The 15,395-nt window shown below is 34.7% G+C and overlaps 1 protein-coding gene across 1 annotated transcript; it reads left to right on the forward strand.

The window, feature by feature from the left end:
• Positions 1 to 4,854: 4,854 nt before the first annotated feature.
• On the forward strand, positions 4,855 to 13,764 carry LOC109244605 (synaptotagmin-5-like). The gene is made up of 13 exons (XM_019411725.1): positions 4,855 to 5,177; positions 5,286 to 5,390; positions 5,505 to 5,555; positions 5,697 to 5,817; positions 7,291 to 7,412; positions 8,664 to 8,765; positions 9,215 to 9,289; positions 9,923 to 10,002; positions 10,607 to 10,757; positions 10,848 to 11,078; positions 11,162 to 11,455; positions 11,586 to 11,699; positions 13,342 to 13,764. Exons 1-13 carry the CDS (start codon positions 5,073 to 5,075, stop codon positions 13,486 to 13,488), a joined length of 1,698 nt encoding a protein of 565 aa, XP_019267270.1. The 5' UTR covers positions 4,855 to 5,072; the 3' UTR covers positions 13,489 to 13,764.
• The last annotated feature ends 1,631 nt before the right edge of the window (positions 13,765 to 15,395 follow it).

Consider the following 15,395-nt stretch of genomic DNA (forward strand, 5'->3'; position numbering starts at 1 on the left):
TGAAGAAGCTTAGTTAGAAATCTATTAATAAGAAAAGTGGCAGTAAGAAGACATTCCCCCCAAATAACAAATAGGTACTTTAGAATGAAAAAGAAGGGCCCTACAAATTTCCATCAAATGCTTGTGTTTTCTTTCAACAATACCATTTTATTCAGGAGTACCAACACAGGCGGTTTGGTGAAGAATTCCTTTTGAAGAGAAATAGGCTATGGCAACAATACTGCTGCCTAATTCAAAGGCATTATCAGACCTGATTTTCTTGACCTTGACTTCAAATTGTCTTTCTACCATAGATATGAAAGACTTTAGGACAGTGAAAGCATTACTCTTGGTGCTCAACAAATAGGTCCAAGTACCCCTACTAAAATCATCAACAATTGTAAGGAAGTACTTAAAACCATTATGGGTAGGTACTTTATAAGGACCCCAAGTATCAATATGAATGAGTTAAAAAATGTGAGAAGTAGAACTGTTGCTATCAAGAAAAGGAAATCTGTGTTGTCTAGCCATAAGGCAAGTGGAAATGGGAATATCTTCTTTACAAATAGCAGTTTGTGGTAAAACATAAATATATCTCATGGTAGAAATAGGTAAATGTCCCAGTCTTACATGCAGGGAACGCTTAGATGATGTTTTTCTTCCTGGGATGCAGTAAGTAGATCGAGAGGTCGTCGAGCCTGTCCTACTCATTCTCCTTTTCCCATTCCTGACCCTGAGTGTGGAGGGGTTAGCCTTGAGCCAAGGCCCGTACTCTCTCTTCTGTGGATACGCAATCCCTTCCGGCTATGGTATGGGGAAGGGGAGGTGAGATCTACTCATTGATTTTATATTAGATGAGCGGCCGTACTATGATCGTTCGGGAGACTTGGGCCCCACAGATTATTACCAGAACTAACAAAATTAGACATAGTATGTGAATTACAACAGGTTTGAGAGGAATTTTGTGTAAGTATAACATTCTTATTTGAATGCAAAGAATTAGTAGAATGGTGGATTGAATGAAAAAGGTAGAGTCCAGCTTTGACATCACCAAGGACCAGAGGCCTCCTCAAAGAAAGGCCATGCATCAAACAACAAGTTTCAGCAAAGGTAAGAAGAACTTTGAATTGGCTGCATAATTTGTTAACTGAAATCAGGTTGAATTTAAAATCTGGGACATAAAGTACTCTGTGTAGGGTCAAATCTGGATATATAGTTACTTGTCCTGCTAGAGTAACTTTTACCCTTTGTGAATTAGGAAGGTTAACATTAACATGATTGAGTAGTGGTTTGATATTAATTATGATAGTAGAGTCAAATGTCATGTGTTCTGAAGCACTAGAGTCAAGGATCCAAATATGACTCTTAGAATTATTATGTGAATAGGGAATAATAGGCAAGCATGTACCGGCACAATTAGCATTGACATTGACTTCAAAACTTGCTGTAGCTTGATGACCAATTTTAACTTGTTGAAGCAGTTCCATCAATTGTGATAATTGTTCCTGCTTTATATCAATTGTTGCCTTTGTATCATTAGCCTGAACTTGACCATAACTTTCATCTGTTGTGACAGCATTCCCTTGAATGGGATTCTGAAATCTTCTTTGTTTGAAATTTGGCTTAAAATTCCGTGGATAGCCATGAAGTTTATAACATTTGTCAATCGTGTGTCCTGGCTTTTTGCAATAGTTACAATTCAGATTCCTCCTGTTTTCTTGGTTGTTTCTAAAATTATAACCACTAGTATTTATTGTAAAATTTGTGGTTCTTCCTTGAGTCTGGTTAAACCTTTGTGTTGGGACAGCAAAAGAACTAAATTCACTAGGATATTGACCCATACTCTATATTCCTCTCTGCCTTTCTTCTTGCAGGAGTAAGTAATATGCTCTATCAATGTTAGGTGGTGGATGGATCATCATGATATTATCCCTAACACTAGTATATGACTCGTTTAACCTCATTAAAAACTGAAGTAGTTTTTGTCTCTCTTCAAGTGCAGCATTTTTGTCATTAGCCCCACATTTGCAATCAACACAGATATACGTAGTCGTAGCATCAAGTAATTCGATCTCATCCCATATAACTTTCATCTTATTAAAATAAGTCGCAACATTCGAGGATCCTTGCACTGTTTTTAATAGCTGTTTTTGTAACTCAAATGATTGTGCTAGGTTTGATTGCCTATATTTATCCTCGAGTTGTTCCACAAAATCCTCGCAGATTTCGAGTGAATTACGCTTGGCCTAATGTCTGGAGTGAGAGAATTCAGAAGCAAGCACAGATCATGTCATTGCACCTTATCCAGTACTTCAGATCTGGTGAATCATCCTTGGGCCTGACTAAGCTTTCGTCAATAAATCCTAGCTTGTTTTTGGCTGATAACACGATCAGAATTGATTGTCTCCAACCTCCGTATCCAGTTCCATCAAAAGGAGGAGAAATCAAGCACATTCTAGGAGAATCAGAAGCATGCAAAAAATAGGGATGATCTGGATCAATTTTCGTCGCCATTGCAGCCATCAAAGCAGTTTCAAAGATGAAATTCAGAAAACTTCAACGAACGGAACAAAATTCTAGAAGATTTAGAAGAAATATGTAATAGATTGATAATGAAAAGTAACTTGGTCGAGCAAGAGCTCTGATACCATGTTGATTTTAGAGAGAGAATTTTTGAAGAAGCCAAAATGAATTTCTATTTGATTGAATCTGTCTTTGTTACAAGCAGAAAAGGAATATATATACATCCCACTAACTACTAACCGCCTCCCTTGTATCACTAGATAAACACGTGTGTAATGAAAAAGAAAATTACATAATTAACTTATTCTAGAAACTACTCAAACTATATGATACAGATGTAGCTTATGGACAACCCATGTGAGAAATAAGAGGAGTCCGATGAAGGCCCAATAGGCCCAATAGTTGTTTTACCCGCATAGCCCATTGTGGTCATTTACCTCATTTAATCGTAGTCAGTTGGAAGAAAACCCTAGCACCTCTTCATCTTCTTCATTCAACCCGGTTCCGGTGAAATGTCACCAGCAATATAAAGACGTGCAAACTATATTCAGATACATATTAATCATGTGTCTCCTTAATGACGAAGACTCGTGGCGTAGCCAAATTTAATGAAGGGTGGTCAGTTGAACATCCTTCATAAAAAAGTTATATTGTGTATATAAAATTCTATTGCCTATATAAATCAAAAATTACTTTTTATATATGTATCAATCTTGAACCGTCTTAGCGAAATTCCTGGCTTTTGCCACTACGGAAAACTACATCACCACAAAATATGTTTCCTATCAGTATGACTTTTATAGAATACGAACTCAAATTGTAAAGAAATAAATGAAAAATGTATTTACATGAAGACTCATCTAATGTTATTTGGTTGGAGATGAAAACTAGTTGCATATGATAATGATAGAAGTTGGTACCGGGGTGTAATGATCAAATTAAAGGTGAAGCATTTAGATATTCCTTAATTTTTGAACTAAAAATTAACAGGAAATTACGTTGAGCTACTATAAATTAAATTTCCTCCATTTTATTATATCTGAACTAGTTAAGCACAAAGTTTAAAACCGTAAAAAAGACTTTTAAATATTATAGTCATAAATTAAAGGTGCATACAACATCTAGAGATACCCTTGAATCTTTGTAATCTTAAATATGTCATGTCATTTGTATAAGTAAGTGTCATTGAAGGTAAATAGAATATTGAAACTAAAAACTTACTAAATATGAAAGGATGATATCAGTTGCGGCAGATTTTCACCAAAGGGTTTCAAAAAATAAAGAAGTAAACATACAAAAACTAAAAAAATTCTTTTTTTTTTATAAGCAAAAAGATTCAACATATAGTATATATGCATAAAACTACCTATATGTAATTTGACTTCCTTCAAATAAAGGTAGCTCCCCACTAAATGATCAGTATTATTTTTGAAATAAACTAAAAAGAAAAGTAAAATAAATAAAACAAAATGGAAATAGTATTTTATAATTAAAATTTATTTATAAATTATTAAAAAATCTTTAATTTTCAAATGACAATAGTGAGTATTATATAAAACGAGATAATAGAAAAAGGTAATAAAACAATGTATGATTTGATGACAAGGAAATTGGATTGGCTTAGATTCCCATTCTGGCCCTACACGACACGTATTCAAGTCAGCTGTAGGCAAATGGCAATCCTCCTAAATTATCTCACCATCAATCAATTTGGACATTTAAGAAAAAAGTGGCTTTGGCCGGTTTTGGCTGTCCAAATCTTTTATCACAACACCAAACAACCCTTTGAAAAGCAAAACAAACAAAAAAACAAAGACTTCTATTTGACGCAATGTTCGTAGTGCATTAATTCTTTAATAAATTATGATCTTAAAAGTGAGCAGTCGGATGTACTAAACTCCCGTTATATGCGGGATCCCGAAAAAGATCGAACCACAAGAGTCTGTTATACGCAGTCTTACCCTATAAATTTTCTACGATTGGAACCCGAGAAATCCTGATCACATGACATCAACTTTACTGGCCAAAGCTTACCCTTCTATGATCTTAAAAGTATTTTTCTAAAAATCATACTAATAAAACATGTTTTGACTATAAATAATAATATAAAGAACAAAGAAGAGTATTCAAAATCAAATACTAAGGGGTCGTTTGGTTGGAAACAAATTATCCCGGAATTAATTATTTCGTGATTAGTTATCCCAAGATTAGTTATTCACCCTCTCATAAGAATAAATAAACACTATAATCTCGGAATTAGTTATACCATAATTTTATCTCAACTAAATGTAAAATAAACTCATTTCAAATTTAATCCATCATCCCTCCTCCTACCAAACAAGCCCTAAGAGAAACTCTAAGCTCTTCATTAAACCTCTATACTTCATTCCCCACCATTTTTCTTGCCTTAATCTTGTGAAACTCCACTTAAAAAACACAACGAAAACACGTTCTCATTGTCACTTTACAGTACTGGTTCTCTTCAATAACTTCACTTTCACTGAATCTTTAAAAAAAAAAAAAGTTGAACAAACAAGAAGAAGAAAAAGCAAAATTTGAAGAGCAACAAGATGTCATTTGTTTTGGGAGTTGTAGTTGGGCTTATAGCTGGAGTTGGTTTAATAGTTCTGTTTGTTAAATCTGAAAATTCCCGATCCAAACTCCGTTCTGAACTGGTTAGTCACTTTCTTAGTGATTATTAAAAAAAGGGTCTTTTAGCTTTCTTTTTTATTTTGAATTTAAAGGTTGCATTTTGATGTATGTTATTATTGAATATTGTAAAGGCTGCTACAATAGCAGCGTTTGCTAGAATGACAGTGGAAGATTTCAGAACGATTTTTACACCTGACCACTATCCTTCTTGGGTTGTTTTCTCCAATCAGCAGAAGGTCAGTATGTGTGTGTGTGTTTTAAGCTTATCTTTACTTATCATATTTGTGAAATGTTTTTGTGTAAAGGTAGTGAATTTTTTAATGTTTGTTTCATGTTTTTGACTCTTACAGTTGAAGTGGCTTAATTCTCATCTTGAAAAGCTCTGGCCTTATGTGGATGAGGTTAGTCTAAATGTCTATGCAGTTTTGGTCTTTAATTTTTGAGGGTGTCAGCATTTTTCTTTATTTCTAATATTTGGAGTCTTTTTCTTTTATTATTTTATTCATTGGTTAATTGAGTTGGTTCTGGTAATTGTTATTCAGGCAGCATCAGAACTGGTAAGATCAAGTGTGGAGCCAATTTTGGAACAATATAGACCTATGATTTTGGCTTCATTGAAATTTTCCAAGTTTACTCTTGGTACTGTTGCTCCTCAATTCACAGGTTAGATGATGGCTCGTAATAACGTTCTTCAGTAGTTGCATTTTATTTCTGTGTGTATAAACATGTGGTTTGGAAAATAATTTCTTATTGTTAGAAGGAAAGGAGATACATAGTACTACTTACTATTTAAAGTAGCTGTTTCATTTCCGAAAAGAAAGATAAATCATTGAACATGTAGTTAGCTTTCAACTCATTGTCGCCCCAATTCATGCTTTCCCGTGTATTGCGTATAAGTAGCTAACGTCGTCTTACATTTCTCTTTTACTCATATTGGCTCTCATATTACTTTAATACTCTTTTCGTCCTATCTTATGTTTCTCATTTTGATGGTACGTGAAGTTTAAAGCTATGGCACAAATGAATATTATTTCAGTGGCGATATATAAAATACTTTTGGTGTATAAAATTCATAAGTAGAGAAAAAGATCATATCATACTCAGAAAAGAAAAAGAACTTGGATTGTTTGAAACTTGTGTGGTTTGTACATTGTTGCTATTCATCTGTAAAATTGTGCCAAAAGAAGTGTTAGAAGATAAGAAATAGTGTCTCATAGGATGGAGGCTCTGTGCAATGTTAATGCCCTTTTATATCCTAAATAAGGAAGAATTTTATTGAAGCAATTATGGTTAGTATAATTATTATTAACCAGCTTATGGTCCAACTCTTTTTTCTTGCACTCCTTTAATTCCCAATCTCTGTCTCTCCTGCTTTATCACTCAAATAACATTGATCCTGTACTAAATGACTTTGAGCATGTTTTTCCTTGCACCAATTACTTTTTCTTTGCCATTCATTTACTTTTAGTTTATATTTTCATTTGTACAAAAATTCAAATGGGCACACAGAGTGCTTGTTGTGTTGATTCCTAATATATAAATGGATTTATTTCCCAAAAAGGGTAGAAAGACTTAAAAGTGGTCGTGGAGCAGGTAAAGAGAGAAATTATCGAGCTTTATACTCACCTTGTTAGAGATTGCAAGTCGTGCTTTTGTTTTTGCTCAAGCTGTTGGTTTTCCTTGAACCTGTTATACTAGATTTTATCTTGACTTTTCTGCTTGTCCTACTTTCCCCTTTGATCCACCCATGAGTCTTGACTACTTCCATAGATGGCAATTTGACCAGTTCTATTGACGCTTCATTTAATTATTCTAAAATTTTGCATATTAGACTACCTAAGAAATTACATCGGACGAGTTTTATTCTAATCGAAAGTCAAAAGTCATTACCCCTACCTCACTGTTGGAGTTGTCATAATATTTCTGCAGTAATGTAGTCTCTTTGACAAGTCAAAATGTGACAAATAAATTTGGAAAGAAAATGAAAGAAGAAGACAATTGAACCTGATGAAGCTATTTGAATAATAATCTAGTGCGTAGTTTCATTTAAGCTCTAATAAAATATATTGCTTAGGGGGAGAAACACATATTTTATTCAACACATAATTGGTGCTCACACCTGATTTTTCTTTACAGGAATTTCTATTCTTGAAGATGGAAGTGAAGGTATTACCATGGAATTAGAGATGCAATGGGATGGGAACCCTAGCATTATACTCGATATCAAGACATATGTTGGTGTGGCGTTACCGGTGCAGGTAATTTAGTTGGCGATTGCAGCTTAGAATTATACTAAATAGCTTGCCCTCCTAAGAATTGTGTCATTTTTGTTTCATTATACACTTAATGCGATCTTAATTCGAACTGACATGCTAATTGCTTCTGAGATACCAATTTGTTGCCATTGTAAATAACTCGAATTAAAAATGTCAGTGAGCTCTTTGTTAATATTTGTTTTTCTAATCTCTGACACAGCTACTTATTAATATCTTTAACCTTGTATTTTATTATTGTTATGACCCAAATCTGTCCATGACTGACACACGGTTCCACTGTGCGATCCAGCGAATCCGGTACTCACAGTAAGAGAAATATAATGAAACCTACACAACAAATCCTACCTAAGCATACATAAATATCTCTTAACAGAGTATCCAACAGAAACAAGGTCAGATATAAGTATGCGAAGCAATCTAGGAGTAACTTATACGACTGTGGATGATATCTATAAAAAAGGTCTGAAATGCATAAATTATTAGCTTCCACTGAACAAGTGTGTGGCTCATCAGAAGCCTTAACTGTATCCCTGCACTCTCTCGGCAAGCTCATTCCTCGGGAACAACCTTAGCCCTATATCTGTATCAACGAGTCAAGAGTGAGTCAACTGACCTTGCAAATGATAGAGAAAAACCATAACTTACTAGGGAAAAATATTGCTTTCGAAGGATACATAATCAGGAGAAACATCTCCACAATATAACTGATAGTACAATATTGATAAGAGGTATCTCAATACATTCTCACTGTACTTTTTCTATTACATGACCCTTGTGTCGTGTGTGCATTTATGCTGTATACTTGCAAGTTATTTCAGACAATTACCATATTTTTCGACTGTGTAATGTATGAATTCAATTATAGGTACTTGCTATAGAAACAATATTGCTATAATGTTAAGCATTCATGATTAGCTTTTGTGTGTTCATGGTGTTCTTGGTTCACTTGGTTGTGGTTGGCTACAGTGAAGGCAACTAAGAGGTCTTGTCAACTATCCTCTAGACATCATATTACTCTAGTGTTCTCCAGTAGAGTTTTTTTTCCCATCATTTCCCTGTAGTATCTACTTGTTCAAGGTCTCCATCTTAGAAAGATAGTTGGACCTATTTTCCACTTCTTAACTTGTATTTAACATGTTTTCTTGTCACCTTTCTTCCGACTTTAATTAGCTTTCAAAAATTTTCTAGCTAGTCTCAGGGAATTTGATTTTGCATTAATGTGTCCTGTTTTAGGTGAAAAACATTGGGTTTACTGGGGTTTTCAGGCTGATCTTCAGGCCGCTTGTTGATGAATTTCCCTGCTTTGGAGCTGTTTGTTATTCACTAAGGCAAAAGGTATTGTATATACTTCTAACTTCAATTGTATCCTTCTAAGGTTATTGAGCATACTGAATTACGTATTTGTTACCATAAAAGTGTGTGCGTGTCACGTGTGTACATACAAGTACAAAATTAACTTATGAATGTCTAAAGCTATTTCTTGGGTCTAGAGTTAATATTGGATTTGGATGATTTTCTAACAGCTACTTGGTCAATAACTGATGGATTTGCCAACTGACTCTTGGATTTAGATGCCGATACTCCAAGTAAATCCAAATTATGTATCTTGATAAACATGCATGACACCTAACATGTCCAGAACTAATCATCCTGTACTTGGTTTTTGTTGAAGTGTAAGGTTCACATAAGATGCAAGCTAGCCTGGATAGCCACACACATGTACAATTAACACCACTCCTAAACTTAGGAGAAAAAAATGACACTGAAATTTTTGTGATCTGCAGAAAAAGCTGGATTTTACGCTTAAAGTGGTTGGTGGTGACATGACAGCAATACCTGGCATTTCTGATGCAATTGAGGTTTGGGAAAAATTTTACAATTTAATTTTGTTACGTTTATGGTCGCATCTTGTCGTCCTTCAATAACTTCTGATGCTGCGTGATTAGATATAATAAGTTCCTTAGATGCTCGGAGTGCTGGAATTGGATAATGCTGGCAAGTTCCAAGCTTTATCTGTTCCCTCTCTCCTTTCCCGAAAGAGTGGAAGAAACTGATGAATACTAAAAATATCTATGTGATTGGTGTTGGGTAGAGTTACCGGTACAAGTGCTAGTGGGGGGTAGCAAGTACCCAGTGAAATTTTCAAGGTGCACACAAGCTGGCCGGACACCGTTATTGTAAATAATATCTATGTATTATTGTACAAGGATATGTTTCTATGTGATTATACAAGGGTATCTCATCTGTTTCGCATTGGGTTTCATAGTGTAGTTATGGCACATTAATGATATATGATGAGAGTGAAGATGAAATCAGCAAAAGAAAACCTTTTTAGTCTCTTGGTGCATTTCATATCAGTGTCCTTATTGGTAAGAAAGAGAGCACAAACCATTTGTTTGAATTGTCTTCTCTTGTTTGCGATTTTTGCACTCAAGTTTTGAGAAAGTTCTAATTTTTTTGTGGTTCGAGACTAAATGAATTTCTCTCTACAGGGCACTATCCGCGATGCTATTGAAGACTCTATCACATGGCCAGTTCGAAAAATTATTCCCATTTTGCCTGGGGATTATAGGTATTCTTGTTAATAAGGGCGCTTCAAATTTTGGTTCCAATCGAACATATTCACTTTCTCATTAAATACTATAACGAAGTTTTTCAATACCCCTTCTGTCCCAATTTATGTGGCATACTTTTCTTTTTGGTCTATTCCAAAAAGAATGGTACCTTTCTATAATTAGAAATTATTTTACTTCAAACTTCCTATTTTACCATGAATGAGATGATTTACAGCTACAATTGTTTAAGGTTTGTTTTAGACTACAATTCCAAAAGTCATCCTTTCTTTCTTAAACTCTGTGCCTAGTCAAGCGGTGCCACAAAAATTGGCACGTAGGGAGTATAAGATATCCAAAGATGGAATTTGGATTTTGGAGAAATCCCCAAAATTTGAGAGAGTAATCGAGATGACTTCTTCCATTTTGCTGTTCAGTTACTGACTTAAAAAGTTACTAATATGTTTAATTTCATAATGACCTAATGTCTACGTGGAAGCTGTAAAAGTTGTACTAGATGTTTATCTGAATATTGACCCTAACAAGACAATGTAACGTTTTACTTTTATGCAAAACTTGGACTTTGATTGGTTTCTCTGTGACATTCTATTTTATTGCTATTAGTGACCTTGAACTGAAGCCTACTGGAGTATTGGAGGTGAAACTTGTTCAAGCAAAGGAGTTAACAAACAAAGACCTCATTGGTAAATCTGATCCTTTTGCCGAGTTATATGTCCGCCCTATACGAGATAGAATGAAAAAGAGCAAAACAATTGTAAGTTTTTCATCTCATCTGTTTGTATGGAAGAGATTTGGTAATACACTGACCAAGTTTAACATTTAAGTAAACAATTGTTCTTTTCAGAACAACCAATTGAACCCAGTGTGGAATGAGCATTTCGAGTTTGTAGTTGAAGATCCGTTGACACAACACTTAGTGGTAAAGATCTATGACGATGAAGGGCTTCAGGCAGCTGAACTAATCGGATGCGCACATATCCGTTTAAATGAGCTTGAGCCTGGAAAGGTGAAGGATGTCTGGTTGAAATTGGTGAAAGATTTGGAGATCCAAAGAGACCAAAAGAACAGGGGACAGGTGACAATTGCAAACACAAACAAATTCATGCAATAGTTTATTTTAGCTCTTTGTCTGAACTATTCTCTTCATCTTTGGTTTAGGTGCACTTGGAGCTATTGTATTGTCCTTATGGCATGAAGAATGGGTTCAGTAACCCTTTTGCGCCGAATGTGTCAATGACTTCACTGGAGAAGGTACTTAAAAGTGGAGCAGAAGGAAAAGAAGCTGCCCAAAATGGGGGTGAAATCAACAGGCGAAAGGACGTAATAGTACGGGGTGTACTTTCTGTAACGGTGATATCAGCTGATGATTTGGCCCCAACTGATCTAATGGGGAAAGCTGATCCTTATGTTGTGGTTACTATGAAGAAGACTGAAACCAAGAACAAAACCAGGGTATCTGTTCTTCTTGTTATTTAAATGTTTAGTTAGGTTTAAAGTTGTTCATACGTTGCCATCTTTTTTGTAAGGATCAAATATAATTCATAACTAAGTATAATGCTGATTTTTTCTTTTCCTTATGTAGGTTGTGCCGGAAAGTCTAAATCCAGTGTGGAATCAGACTTTTGACTTTGTCGTTGAGGATGGGTTACATGATATGCTAATTCTAGAAGTGTGGGACCATGACACCTTTGGAAAGGTAGAGTATCTTTCCCTATAACCAATTCCAAGTACTTATCCTATTACTATTGGTCTTGGTACAATATTTCATTAGCATTAATCTATGTTACTCGGACTCTCCAAAAATGTCGCCGGGTGTGTGTCGGATTCAAAAGTAGTGTATTTTTGGAGGATCCGGCACCAGTGCTTCATCATTTTGGAGAGTCTGTGCAACATAGGCATTAATAAGCCAGTAAGTGTTGTATCTATTCAGACACCAATGTTTCCTGATGTGAGATTTTCTTTAGCTGAAATAACCTCATTAAACCCATTGCTAATTTTTGCTTAAATTTAGAACAGGTAAAGTCTCCTATGCCTTGTTTGGAGTTGTCAGATGATCTGGGACATACTAGAATCTTTTTGGAAAATTCAAAGGCTTAATTGTTCAGATAGATTTAAGAAAACCGACAACATAAGCAATTGAAACATTAAAAAGTTGAACCTCGATATTACAGATGTGTTCATCAGTTACCGTATTCTTGAATTTTAATTGAATGATCAGCATCTGAATTTTGTTGATAAATTCAACATGATATACTCTGTGTTTGAAGAATAAGATGAATAGGGAGAACAACAAATTATCTAGCTTTCATCCAGACAAAAATCATGCCTTGTCTATTCCTCTAATAACCATTTGCCTTATCGTCAACCGACCAGCAAAATAATGTAGTCATCTCCAATTATTTTCTTGATATACAAATGCTTGATTAGTACAAAGAAACTGCCGAGGTCAAAGGTGAGGCTGGTTCGGATCAGGCGTTTGTTACTTTCTTTTTTGGTTTACTCATCTTTTTATATATTTGTGCTATTCATTTTGTGGGAAGCAGTTATTAGTTAGTATTTCTCCCTTAGCATGTCAAACAGCTTAGACATGTGAGACCAATAGAAACATTAGCATTATTCATTATGCTAAATTGAATTCTCGATGGAGATCCATATATGTAATTTATGACAAATCAATCCTCCAAATCAAGATAGAGGATGATTTTTGAGGGATTTTCCCCTTATTTAAGTGGGGATTTGGGGAAGGGGCGGAGACATTGTTTTGTACGGAAAAGAACGTACTGACACTTGATGTTTACACCATACCACATTAATTTACAAAAATAAGTGATGGATTGAGGCGAAAGTACATACTAATCGACCATGGTTAGCGATAAAATTGTATATGAACGATACATGCTATGCATTCTCTAGTTTGATGTAAATAACGGCAAGCTCTTTCCGTTGTGTACCACTTGTAACATAAATGTGATTACAATGATTCATTTCCAACAAAAACTACATATTAACTATGGTTAGTGGTAAAAGTTTTATATTTATATGAAAGACACGTGTCATGTATTTATTGGTTCGTTGTAAATAATGAATGTCGGCAAGCTCTTCCCGTTGAGTACCACTGGTAATATAAATGTGATCGATCACAAAGATACATTTCCAACAAAAAACTACATACTAAGTATGTTTAGCGGTAAAAGCTTATATGAAAGACATGTATCATGTATTTATTGGTTTGATGTAAACACTGGACATCGGTAAGTTTTTTCTGTTTGTACCGCTGCTACATAAATGGTGATTACAATGATTCATTTCCAGTGTTTACAGTTTTATTCTGTTGGCAGGATTACATGGGAAGGTGCATATTGACATTGACAAGAGTACTAATGGACGGTGAATATAAAGAAACCTTTGAATTAGATGGAGCAAAATCAGGGAAACTCAACATGCATCTCAAATGGGCACCACAGCCCATATACAGGGACTCCTAATGATGAAAAATTTATAGGAATGTTTTTTTGTTGTTGTAAGACTTGTATACAATACAAGTTAATTTTGTATCTTTTGTTATAGGCAGTGACAATTTGTAGAACTAATCATTTTTGTAGATAATTGTTTGATTAATGCAGAGGAGATATTAATGTAAAGCTGCAAAACTTCTGAAGTGAAGCTGAAGCTGGAGAAAGAATAAAATGTAGTATAGGCTTACATATATAAACTTGGATTTAAGGCGTTTGTTTGGTTATGGAGATTTAATTCTGTGTTAATATAGTCTTTGGTAGCTATTTTTTTTAACCTAATATATATTCGCTGCATTAATTATATAGTACTGTAGGATTTTCAAGTAGCACTATAATCAGTTGAATTTGCAACAGAATTTTGAGTTAAAGTTTGCATAAGGCTGCAGAAATGTCCTTATGCCTTCTTTTTTTCCTTTTTCTTTTCCATTTAGTGGTCAATTAGTTAGGGTAAGCCATATGAATCTCGCCATGCATTCATCTCGATCCACTATTCAGATAGGGTAGGCTTAGGAGTGTCAAATGGATGGGTTGAGCCGATTTTGGGCGAGTCAAAATGAGTTGAGTTAATAATTAGGCAGGTTGGGCTAAGTTGGGCTGGGTCAAGATGGGGCGATGTGCACAAATAGCCACTAAGAGCACCTGTCTTTACTTTAAAGCCAGTGTTTTAAATGTCTTTAGTCTTTAGCCACTGGTTTAATAAATTTTTACCTGACTGGACGAAAATACACTTCTGCACAACTTATACCTACACTTTTATTAACGATCATGCAACAACATTAACTAACTTAAGCAGTAGCTTCTCTTCCGATTTGAGATTGTGATCGCTATAGAATTGCAGAAGCTTCTCTTCCGATTTGAAACTGTGGAATTCAACTTTCTCGTCCAAATATTGACATAAATTTACAGTAAGTTATGCTTTTGTGTGTTTCTATTGATTTTTATTTCGTTACTACGAATTTGATACTTGGATTTTTTTTTTTTTTGAATTTCTGGATTGATAAGGTTAAGGACATTGCGTCCTTTGATAATTCTATAAAAATTGAGCACAAAATGTTAAAAGGACATAATGTCCTTAAGTTTTTTGCTGTTCTTCTGAATATTAAGCACATATTGTCATAGTTTTTCAAATTGATTTGAAAAAGTTAAGGACATTTGGTCCTGAAGTTTGAGTTTGAAGTTGAAAAGTTAAGGACACTTGGTCCTGAACTTTGACTTACATGTTCAAAAGTTAAGGACAGGCAGTCCTTAACTTCAAGTTTCAAGTTGAAAAGTTAAGGACATTGAGTCCTGAAGTTTGTGTTTCAAGTTGAAAAGTTAAGGACACTTGGTCCTGAACTTTGATTTATATGTTCAAAAGTTAAGGACACTTGGTCCTGAACTTTGACTTACATGTTCAAACATTAAGGACAGGCAGTCCACGTTAAGGATAGACAGTCCTTAACTTCAAGTTTGAAGTTGAAAAGTTAAGGACATTTGGTCCTGAACTTTAACTTACATGTTCAAAAGTTAAGGACAGGCAGTCCTTAACTTCAAGTTTCAAGTTCAAAAGTTAAGGACACTTGGTCATGCAGTTTGATTTCCAAGTTCAAAAGTTGAGGACACTTGGTCCTTAACTTTGAATTCCATGTTCAAAAGTTAAGGACACTTGGTCCTGAACTTTGAATTACAAGTTCAAAAGTTAAGGACACCTGATCCTTAACTTTGAATTACAAGTTCAAAAGTTAAGGACACCTGATCCTTAACTTTGATTTCCAAGTTAAAAAGTTAAGGACAGTTGGTCCTTAACTTTGAACACCAAGTTCAAAAGTTAAGGATACTTGGTCTTGAATTTACAGTACCTATTCTTAATTATACAAGGATTGCTCTATAAAATATGT

This window comes from Nicotiana attenuata, unplaced genomic scaffold (genome assembly GCF_001879085.1).
Source record: "Nicotiana attenuata strain UT unplaced genomic scaffold, NIATTr2, whole genome shotgun sequence".
Lineage (NCBI taxonomy): Eukaryota > Viridiplantae > Streptophyta > Magnoliopsida > Solanales > Solanaceae > Nicotiana > Nicotiana attenuata.

Coding starts and splice junctions, on each gene's coding strand:
- LOC109244605 (XM_019411725.1), top strand. CDS start 5,073: ATGTCATTTGTTTTGGGAGTTGTAGTTGGGCTTATAGCTGGAGTTGGT. Junction 5,178..5,285: donor CCAAACTCCGTTCTGAACTG/GTTAGTCACTTT, acceptor AATATTGTAAAG/GCTGCTACAATAGCAGCGTT. Junction 11,700..13,341: donor ACCATGACACCTTTGGAAAG/GTAGAGTATCTT, acceptor TTCTGTTGGCAG/GATTACATGGGAAGGTGCAT.